The following is an 11625-nucleotide window of genomic DNA, read 5'->3' as shown; positions in this document are numbered from 1 at the left end:
TCCAATGGAGATTTGAGCTTTTTTGCGTTAGAAGTTGATGACTATATTAGAAAAAGAAAGAACACATTTTCCTATAAAGAGTGGAGGAGGGGGGTGAGTTTATATCGAAACTTTCCTTTTTCTTGGTTTGAAAGAGGATAATGAGGAAATCCAGAGCATGATCAATGTAAAAACAAAATGATTGAACATCCCCAAAAAGGGCTGCTGAATTTGTAGTCTCTTGAGATTCCCCCCTCACTGGAATTATGAACCTTCTGTTCTCAAGAACACTGTCTGACTTGGGGTTTCTAGGTCGTTGTTTATAGTTTATGTGTGTGTGCGTGTCTGTTGCATGAAAACTTGCTTCAATTACCCGAAAGATCGGCCTAAGCTTCGGCACCAGCCTCCTTAAAAGGAAGCACAGTCAGTCATTGAGCAGCGAAGTTTGTGAAGAACCCTCTTTAGTACTTTGAGCTCTCTCTCTCTCTCTCTCTCTTTCAAGGAGCTTCTGTTCTAGATTTGCTCAGCAGACTCCACGTAGCTGCTTCTTTCACTCTCTCACGAACATAGAGTAGTTTCCTTGGTTGGTCTAATTTAAATTTGAACAACGATTACAACAAGGGTTCTCTTTATTACGGCTTGCGTCTGGTATTAGTATAGACTGTAAAACTTGAGACAAGGCAAACTGCAGTCAAGTGTTGAAAGCAGCTGTAAAAACATTTCTTGGTGCCAAGAAAAAACTTTTTGGAAAGAAAGATATGGAGGAGAAGAATGAAGCAGACAAGGTTGATGAATTCATGCTGCCTGGATTTAGGTTTCATCCAACAGACGAAGAGCTCGTCGGGTTCTATCTCAAAAGGAAGATACAGCAGAGGCTTCTTTCTGTCGACCTCATCAAGCAGCTGGATATCTACAAGTATGATCCCTGGGATCTTCCAAGTAAGTCTTGAAGTTTCTCTCAACCGGGCCTTACACTTCTCTTCTTGCTGGGAACATGTTTTACTTCGATATGGTTATTCATTGCTTCCATAGAAGAAGTTATGAATCAATCGAAGCTCAAACATGAAGCTATTAAATATACTAGCCTCCTGTGTGTAAGATTCTACTAATAGATTGCTTCATTTTTTTTCTCATTTGATGCTTTAATGCACATATTTCTTGTGAAAGAAGGGCCTCCTCCAAAAAGGGAATTCATATTTAAAAAACAAGCTTAGTTAACCTTCCAGAAATGGACAAATTAGTGGTTCTATGATGCTTTCACCTATGTTATGAGCAAAAAGAAAAGAAAAGTATATTCAGAGCTAGAACTAGGCAAAGACTTCTTGTTTCTCCTCTTGGTTGTCCCTGAAATCTAACAGGCTACTCTCTCTAATTTTCTGTCATCTGTGCAAAAAGAGTTGGCGACTGTCGGCGAGAATGAATGGTATTTCTACTGCCCAAGGGACAGAAAATACCGAAACAGCACGCGGCCTAACAGAGTCACTGGAGCAGGTTTCTGGAAAGCCACAGGAACAGACAGGCCTATCTACTCCTCTGAAGGAACCAAGTGCATCGGACTCAAGAAGTCACTCGTCTTCTACAGAGGCAGGGCTGCCAAAGGAATCAAAACGGATTGGATGATGCATGAGTTCAGGCTACCTTCTCTCACTGATTCAAGCTCCACAGCTAAGAAGTCACTGGATAAAAGCGTCCCTCCAAATGTAAGCCATGAACTAAGTAGGCTAGTTCATCTATTTATTCCTTTAAAAACCATACCCATAGATAATGTTGACATAATAACTTAGGGTTTTTTTATTCTTGGGCTTTCAGGACTTATGGGCAATCTGTAGGATCTTTAAGAAAAACAATTCCATAGCTCAGAGAGCACTATCTCATTCTTGGGCATCTGCAGTGGTTGACACCGACGTCCACTGCGATGCGTTATTTCAGACTGTAAGCTCCTGTCAGTTTACTTCAGAGAACATCTCTTGCGCTACTGAAACTGGGTCAGGAATTCAATTCTGCTGTAACAATGATTACTTGCAAACATCGCCAGCTGTGGACTATTTATCTATAGATTTACCAGCCTATAACAAACCAATGATGCAATCTGCTTGCAAACCAACTACATTGTCTATTCCAATTCACACAGAGGAACCCGTCAACTGTATCTTCTCCCCACTTGACATGCTCATAAACCTTTCCTCAGGCATGGTTGGTGATGGCATGAACAAGGTGGCCACAAGTATCGACTTCGGACAGCAACAGCAGCAGCAGCATGGTGCCAGTTCTACTGAAAATTTACAACAGCAGAATGGAGAGGACGAAACATGCATGAGGAAGCCTTACAACAACTGCTTGGCCAACAGCCAATTGGCAATGACAAGAGCAGCTGGCTTCCCATTCAGTCTGCAGTCGAGCACGTTTGAAGCACGGAAAGCCAATTTATCATGGGCTTCTCCAACCACATGTCTGAGTGACTATTCCACAAACAAGTTGTGTATTTGATACGAAGCGACATCTAGCAATTTATTTTCAATCTGCAACAAAAAAATGGGAGAAAATGTTGTGAGAACATCATGCATGTATCAACTAATTAATATACATCTTTATACGCTAGGGTTACGAACAAACTTGGGTTGCAACACTGTGTTCTGCCTTATGTTTTTTTCAGCTTTGTATGATCTTTTAGTGCTTGTTTTATTGATACAAGCTTCCAACATTGAGAAGAAAATGCACCAAATACAAGCAGTACACAGTAATTCACAACAAACCAGAGGCAAAGGTTAAATGATAAAAGCATGCATGGATTTACGTGGTTCGGTGCTAACACCTGCATCCACGAGTTGGGTTCTCACTCTAACGAGCAAGAGAGTGAGTTTCCACTTATTTTTAAAAAGAGGAATTGCAATTGGTTAAGGGTATCTTTTCCACAATCAGCGGGTCTCCCTTCTTTAGAATAAAGCTTAATCTTAGTGACCACATCATATCTAACTTCTAAGAGAATTCCCACGCTGGTCATCCTTATCTTTTCATTTGAGTTTGGCGCCATCATCTCCAAGATCTTCTAAATCGATCTTTGCTTTGTTTGACCAAGTAAACTTTGGATCAATAATATCATCAGCTCCAGATCTGCTAGTATTTTTAGTCCCCCTCAAACTAGACGATGGTTGCGCCCAAAGTCGTAGGTTGCTTCTAAAATCTTGAAACGCGGCATTTGGTACTGCCTTAGTGAATACATTTGCAACCTGGCTGAGAAGACTTCACAGTGTGTGATAAGAGTTTCCAATGCCACTTTTTCTCAAACAAAGAGGTAATCAATTTATACATGTTTCATGCGAGATTGAAAAACAGGTTTTGATGAAAACATTGAGTGCAGAGATGTTGTCATAGAACAAGGTAGGAGGAGGTTGAGCAATGTAGATTCCAATGTGCAAGGAGTATAAAGGAAAGTCATGTAAGCTTTGAAGCTATCAAAAGCCATTGCCCGATATTCAGCCTCTAAATTAGATCGGACTACCGTTTGTTGTTTCTTTTTTTGCATTCCATGAAATGCAGTTAGCTCCCATAAAGATGCAAAACCCAATGGTACATCTTCTAGTAAGGGGCATCTGGCCCAATCTGCATCAGATAGAGATGACTTGGAAAGTAGTAAGTACCATGATCTATGGTCCCATGAATATATCGTAAAATTCTTTTAACCATTTGTTAACAAAAAATTTGTGGTAAAAGAAATGGGACTTACAAAAGATGTGTAACTCTCATCTTTTTCCAAGAGAAGGCAAAGCAAAAGAAAGTTTTCAATCTCCATGGTTTGAAGTTCACTATCGAGAAATCTCGGATTTGAGATTTTGACTACTCATGAAACGAGATATGCAATTGAAATCAATTGTGTATAAGCACTTATGTAGAGAATAAAAAAATGTAAGGAACAATAAAATAGAAGAATAAACTATCAAATTGATCAAGAAAACTTACTTTTTCGAACTATGAGGTCTATTTATCTTTTGATCTCCTCTTTGGTCTAGCATGTAAGCACGATGGTTGTTGCAATGGCTTCAGCAACAACTCCTCATAGTTATGACAGTGTAGGGATCAAGCCGAGAGAGGGTTATACTGAAGACAGGCCTAAGGTAAGCGTTCTCCCTAGGGCCAATACTCAGGCAGAAGATTTCTAGATCTTTTAGACTCTAGAGGTTAGCTCATATTTATAGGAATCTTGGATGGGATATGAGTCAAGTTTTTTCTTAATTCGAATCCAACCCAAATGGATTTGTACTTATCCCAAAAAAGAGATAGAGTTCATTCAAAAAGAGTTCTATTTGGGATAGAAGTTTGGGTTGGATGTGATAGGATAATGGGAGATTAGGACTTAGAAATATTCTATTTTTTGTTCTAGGGAGACATGGATAGGATTTTGGGTGGTTTCTCTTTAAATGACGCACGTGGATGGGGTCTTCTAGAGATTTCATATGGATTTGATACAGGAATTTTGGATCTCCATGTTAAAATTAGGTCATACTTCATATCCATTATGACAGGATAACTTGTTTTGACCATAACTTCATATTTGGATGTTAGATTGAGACATTGTTTGATACATTAAAAAGATAACATCCTCAACTTTAATTTATCTTTTAAGTAAACAACTAAATTTGATTGTGTTGATGGTAAAAAATGCATTCAAAATGGTCTCTACCTAAAAAATAAGATTTTTACTAAAACAAGTTACCTTGTTATGGTTATAACTTTCTACTCTGATATCATATTGACTTGATTTTTAACTTGTTGGAGAGTTAAGATTCTCTTATTTTGGACAAAAGTCTGGATGTTTTTTTGAGGCAAAAAATAAAGTTTAAGTTAATAGAACTTTAAAATAACCCGATCAAAATTAAGGTGTCCACAGATGTCCCTCTTTGTTATTAATCGAATGTGATTCGATTTATGACAAAGAAATAGTCACCCCCCTCAATATGGGATCAGCCAATTTTAGCAACAACTAGGTTGCCGAAACTGTTTGGGTCTCGTCGAACGATGTCAAACCAGTTTTTAAGGATAACTGAGTTATCAAGACCATGTTTGGTCTCGCCGAATGAGGTCAAGCTAATTTTTGAAAACCACTGAGTTATAGAGATTGTTTGAGTCTCACTGAATAAGGTTCGGTCAATTTTGGAAGGTGAACTGGATTGTCGAGATTCTTCTTGGTCTCGCCAAATGAGGTCAAACCAATTTTTGAAAGCCACTGGATATTGATTTTGGCTTTTCAGGATAAAGAGTTGGCAACTCTCAGGGTTGTTGTACAGGTTGTACCATCTCATGAGACGTTATCCCTTTGTATTGCTTACTTGGTATGAACCTGTGATTGCTCTTGGCTATCATTGGCCACTTTATTTGTATGGGAGAGAAAAAATATTAGGCTTCAGGCAAGGGTAGCAAATGAGGTATCTAGCTCCCCTTCATGCCTTTTAAGCACATTTTTTTTTATTTTTTGTGCTTTTGTGATTTTCTTTTTTTCTTTTTCTTTTTCTTTTTTCTTTTTCTTTTTTGCAAAGAGCTTGTGGAGACAAATACAAAAGAGTACTACAACTCTACCCATGCACAATTGCAAATAATAGACATGTTGACAAACTAGTGGTTCACAGACAAGGTAGAGCTGCCCTGGTAGGGGGCACCTCCAATGCTTAGGGAATAATTAGAGATTGTGTGCTCCTCATCAGCTTGCTATTTGGCTATCAGAGGGGGTCACTTAGACCAGATGGTTCAGAATTCCAAAGGATAGAGTTCTCTGCGCACCTCACTCCTAGGATCCATATGACTAGACTCTTGCATGCCTATGATGCATAATGTGGAAATGTGCTTTCATGATATGCAATGGGACTTATGTTTTTTGTAGAAAAATTAGTAGTCATTGGTGATTGGCTTGTGACAACAATGAATGATTGATCATTTAGGGTCAAAGACTTTTGCTTATTTCTTTTTTCTTTAAAAATTTAGACCATTTCTAACAAGCTAAGTCTTGTGCTTAAGATTCCTACACCACAGAATTTTCTCTTCTCAAGTTAGATAAGATAGGGATACTCAGCTTGATTGAAAATTTTCTTTTCTAATTCTTCCTTGACTTCAAACGACTAGTTATAGGGACATAAGATCAAGTCTCAAAGCAATTCTATTAGGTCTAATAGTCTTCACTAAGGCTTAAACTCTAAAGGACTAGAGCTTGATGAGAATGTATTTAAATACATTTTCTGCTCCTAAGTAAGTTCCTTGAAATTTTTGTTTTTGGCTCAAACAGAGTTTATTTTTCACTTTTGCTATCCTTTGACCTAAGACATGGCAATCATGGGTATTCAGTCCATGAGAGATGCCACTATCTATTTAATATCTTCCTTTATAAGCCATATACCTAGAGTCTTCTACCTTGCCATAGGTCCAAAGGTAAGTATTGGTTTTCTCCTAGAACATACTTTTTTATTCTAACCTCTACCCCTAAGGTAGTTATATGGCTGGAGTCGGCCACCACACCATAGATACAGAGGCGAGTATTAGCTTTTTTTTCTTGTCTAACCTCTACTCTTAAGGCAATCATATGACCAAAGTTTGTCATCATGCCATAAACTCAGAGTAGGTGTTAGCCTAAATTCATTGCCTATTTTTATGCATTTTTTTTGTAGACCTTTTTCTTGGTTCTTTTTTTGTATGTTTTTTCTTTGTTTCCCCTATCAAGATAAAAAGAAAGGCTTCCTTGGATGCTGACCTATGAGGCAAATTAGCACCGAAGGTATTCAATATCTGACTCTTTTTTCTGAAGAGTTGGTTACCTATATGAGTTTTTAATAGATCTACACTTATGCATTGAGAATAATCTTGTGTCTTTATAATTCATTTTTATAGACTCATGGGCTAGAACTATTTGATTAAAGCATATTGTTCTTCCTAAATCATTTCCTTTTCTTCTCTTAAGAATTAGATGTTCTATGTGATAGGCTCTCGTGTGCAGAGACACACTTGAGAGAAAGACCATTTTGAAAAGAATTGGATCATGGATAATATATTTTTAAATGTGATGAATTAACTGGATCCAATTGCTTGATCACATCGGCGTTAATGAGCTAATATGAGTACTCAAGAATAACCTTTTTTACTACATACAGACCCTGCCAGTTTGGGCATCATTTCCCTAAAGGATGGCTATCACTGTGGTGAATCCATTCGAGGACAAGATCTTCGACCATAAATGATCACTCAATCACATGTTTTATGTAATGATGCTATATCCCTCTCTCATAATTATTTGAGACAAGATGAATTGGGTTTCTGAAATCGTTTGGGTCTCACCGAATGAAGTCAAGCCAATTCAAGGGTCAACTGGCTTGTCAAGATTGTTAGGGTCTCACCAAACAAGGTCAGGCCAATGTTAGGAACAACTAGGTTGTCAAGATCGTTCGGGTCTCGTTGAACGAGGTCAACCCTATTTGGGATAAACAGTTTATATGCTCGTCTACTAGATGTCCCCTCTTATCTAATGGGGAAAGGTTTTCCTACTTTTCAAAGAGAACTCAGGTAACTCTGTAATATCCTCTCTCTTGGTTCTACACTTAGTTTTAAACTCCTTTGAATTATTTCCACATGATTTTCATAAAAAATGCATCATTGGATATGTTAGAGAAAACAAAAATAAGGGGTTTAACACAAGCTTATTTAACCTTGTTGATAGGAATAGTATGCTTCTACAATGAAGAGATATGCTTGGACCCTAAGAGGGAAATTTTTTTGGATTTTCTTCGTTTTTTTAGATTTTTAAAACTTTTTTTTATTTATTTTTTTGAGATTTTTCACTTTTTTATTTTTTAAGATTTTTTTACTTTTTGATTTTTTTAGATTTTTCACTTTTTTATTTTTTTGGTTTTTCAAAAGACAATTTTATATAAATCTGGTTTTCGAAGGCTTACCTAAGAGTATGAAATGATGACTCATGTTGGACGCCTTTTTTCTCAATAATGTTGTGGGTCTACTTTGGCTTATTGCCTTGTGGTGATTCTCCTTAGGAGAAGAAATGGAAGGGCTCGTATTGTTCTTTAACTTTTGAGATTGAAGGTTGAGTTCATGCCAAAAAATTTGTTAATTATGTGCCATCTGAAGTAATTGAACCTTGTACTAAACTGATGGTGGTGGTCCTCTTTTTGAAATGATTCTTCAAGACCATGTGATTTCTTCTTTAGCTCCCTTTCCTCTTGGCCTTTTATAACCAAGACCCTAAGTTGCCACCTTGGGTGTTGTTGTGAGAGGTACTTTTATCCTTTATTGGCTTTTTCCTAGACCGTCAAAAGATTGGTACCCCATATACAATGCAATTCTTCACCCATTAATATACTTTAAAATATGTCAGTATTGGGGTTGACCCTTGAGATAAGAGTCATTTATTCTTCTTTTGAACCTGAAGACTTTGGGTATTTTGGAGAGGTCTATAACTGACACTTGGTCTGAACTGGATGATGCTACAATCATGACTGAGCTTAATGAGGGGGTGTTTCTTCCTATGACCAAACAGTTGGCATGTTTATTTTCTCTTCAGGTCTGGACAACATGGGTTGTATTGTTCTAATGGTAGGGTCATTTGCATACACCACCACAATTTGATCTTGCCACAGTATTTTGATATACTAGTGGAACGTGGAAGGGACAACCTTAAGGTCATACATCCAAGGCCTCCCTAACAAGTTGTAGGAGAGTGACACATCCACCACATGAAACAATGCCTTTTGAACAATGTGACATATTGCCACAACCAATATCATGTTCCCCATTGTAGTCGTGGTGTTGTCATATCCGCTAATCTGGATCACATGCTTCCTTAATTCTATTTTTGAAATGTCTACTGGATCATAATTTATATGTTTAAATAAAAATGTAAATTCCATGACTTGTGGGATATAACTAATAGAAAAAGTAAAAAATAAGAGATAACAAAAAAGGTGGTTGTTACACATCTTGCTGGCTGAGAGGAGGGCCTTCTAAGGTCGATCCAACAATCCTTATCCCGCAGATATGATCCCAATCTTGCCAAATTTCCGTTGGCAAAAAATCAGGAAAAAATAACCAAATGTTACCAACTTACCATGTTACCATCAAATGTAACGTGCTAGCCTTGTCAACGATAATATGGAATGTCAACATTCCATCTTTATCATTAATATTCTTGCTTATGTCTTTAACCAAAATTTATATTTTTTGCAACATTGCCTAGCGATAGTAACCTTTAATTCCTCCACACATAGGTTTGACAGTAAGACATGGTCTTGTATAATTATAGGGCTCCCAGCTCCAGAATTTCTTTTCTTCTGATTTTCCACAAAGTCTACATACACCAAGCAATGCTCCTCAAACAAGAGCATCATCAATCATGCATGGCATTGATGAACCTAGCTGCCTCTTTTACTTCTCCCAATCGGCTTAAGCACATCAACCATGCATCATCATGGAATGTCTGGTTTGATACCATAATCTTTATTCATGGGAATAAAGATTTTAATGCAGACAGAAAAGTCCAACAAAGTCACAGTGTCTAGCTTGATCGATTCCTCAGTTATTTGGTCAAATATTTGAGAGTCTCAATGCCTTCACCGCCAGTCCAATACATTAAATTTGTTGTATGCAGAAGATAAAACATTTTGCTTCAAAATCCCTTACTTTTCCACATACTATAACTAAAGAACTGCTTATTGAAAGGTTAAAATCTTGACATGTTCTCGCAATTTGAGCAATGAAAATATTTTGCTCAGCTCCAAATGTGGAAAGCACCTCAAGAAAAGCTAATGCAATAAGAAAATCATTCATTCCTACACTATAATTTAGCATCTGATGAAGATGCATCGAGGCGTCTTTACCATATCATGTGAAAAACTTAAAAGAAGAGATGTGATCCATCTAAGACATCTCACTGAACACTCCCTGGGTAGAACACTCTACAGAAAGAAAATTTATGTCACATGAGATTTCTTGTTTAAGTTTTAATTAATTAGTAGTATATATGAGGACCTTATGGAAGTAAATTGGAGTATCCTTTTGATATAGGAAGAAATCTTTTCATGCTTTGAGTATATATTAAGAGGTGGGGTCCTAGTCTCTAGAGTATTCTTCTAACATAGGAAGAAATCCATTACGTTGTGACACGAGTGTAGTTTTTTCAGATTTTATATATATAGTAATGCTATGGTGCTTCAAGAGCACCTACTCCCATATACTAGAATTCATAATTGTAGGTTGTATTTTCTCAATTAGACTTATAGATGTATTCAACATGGTTTATTTGGTAGGAATCATGCTTCAGATCATGTTTTTTGGACATAAAAATAAGATTTTTTAAGTCATGAAATTTTGATACATTGTAAGCCATTGATTTTTAAAGGTCTTAAAAAACCTCCATATATGCTATAATCACATGATCTAAAACTTGTTTTCTACTAAATAATATTTGTACATCATATGTACAGGGACTTATGAACTAAAAAAGTTTGAAAATCTAAAGCTTCTATTTGGTGAGAGTAGGTATTCCAGGAGCACCATATCATTACTAATATATAGGGAGAGAGGAGCCCTTTTCTCAATGCTCGACAAACAAGCAAGCAGTGAAAAGAGTTGATAGGGTGAAAAGAAATCAGGGTTCTAATAAGATCAGTTCATATTTGAGTATAAATTGCCAAGAAAATCCAGTCAATCCATCCCAGGATAAGATAAAAAATAGGATCAAATGTAATCATGCTCAACAAGGCAAGAAGTGTGAAGGTGCTCAACATGGCAAGATGAAGTGTGATCCTACTCACACGTTTTCCCCCCAAGATGCTCAACAAGATAAACTGAAGTTTGATCATGCCTACACATTTTTCCAACAAAGCAAGAGTGTGAAGAAGCTCACACATTTTCTCAACAAGGCAAGCCGAAGTGTGAAGGTGTTCAACAAGGAAAGATGAAGTGTGGAGATGCTCACATGTTTTCTCAACAAGGCAAGATGAGGTGTGAGGCTCAAACAAAGGAAGGTGCTCACACGTATGAATCTGGAAGGGATTTGCCTCAAGTCAAGGCTATCTTTTGCAATGGAAAGAATGACCTACCTATGTCAATAGAGTTGATACAAGGCAAGTCCAACTCTTATTATCACCATAATGGTAAGGACTCTATCATGGCTGGGAATGGAAAGGCATATAAAGACAATCTAGTTATGGCAAGTCTCCACCTTGCAAATGAATCAAATAAAGAAAAAAAGCAATGTGAGGATGAAGACAATCAATTCAAGACTATTTTACAAGAAAATGATGAATTCAAAGGAATCCTTAGTTGCAATCATGCCAAGGTGGAACATTTGAAAATCAAGCACACATTCAAGGAGGCAAATGTGTGTCGGATTGATCCTCTCAATCAAGAAAAATGTCAATTAAGGAGGAATGTATGTGCCTTGTACAAAATTTCTTTATGATCTTGCTAAGCACTCTTTGTATTAAACGCATGAGTGAACTCTTGAACAAATCAAGGTAGAGAGGGGGGTTTTATCCATGGACATAGGTCACATTGACGTTATATGTTTATTGTGTTCTTTCTCTACTCTCATTTTCTTTCTTTGTAGTATTAGAGCTTCGCTTGGGTTAGGTTTAGTCACTCACTTTTGCCTCTTTC

General features: G+C 37.1%; 1 protein-coding gene across 1 annotated transcript; it reads left to right on the top strand.

Annotated features, from left to right (window-relative positions):
* The first annotated feature begins 737 nt into the window (after window positions 1-737).
* Window positions 738-2466, top strand: LOC149811948 (NAC domain-containing protein JA2L-like). The gene is made up of 3 exons (XM_089992951.1): window positions 738-918; window positions 1375-1679; window positions 1789-2466. The coding sequence occupies exons 1-3, from the start codon at window positions 738-740 to the stop codon at window positions 2464-2466; spliced, it is 1164 nt and encodes a 387-aa protein (XP_089849077.1).
* Window positions 2467-11625: the final 9159 nt, after the last annotated feature.

The sequence above is a fragment of the Nuphar pumila genome, chromosome 17 (assembly GCF_984573655.1).
Source record: "Nuphar pumila chromosome 17, dmNupPumi1.hap1.1, whole genome shotgun sequence".
Lineage (NCBI taxonomy): Eukaryota > Viridiplantae > Streptophyta > Magnoliopsida > Nymphaeales > Nymphaeaceae > Nuphar > Nuphar pumila.
The sequence above is the reverse complement of the archived record's forward strand: the minus strand, read 5'-3'. Positions and strand labels throughout refer to the sequence as shown.

Coding starts and splice junctions, on each gene's coding strand:
- LOC149811948 (XM_089992951.1), top strand. CDS start 738: ATGGAGGAGAAGAATGAAGCAGACAAGGTTGATGAATTCATGCTGCCT. Junction 919..1,374: donor TGATCCCTGGGATCTTCCAA/GTAAGTCTTGAA, acceptor CTGTGCAAAAAG/AGTTGGCGACTGTCGGCGAG. Junction 1,680..1,788: donor ATAAAAGCGTCCCTCCAAAT/GTAAGCCATGAA, acceptor TTGGGCTTTCAG/GACTTATGGGCAATCTGTAG.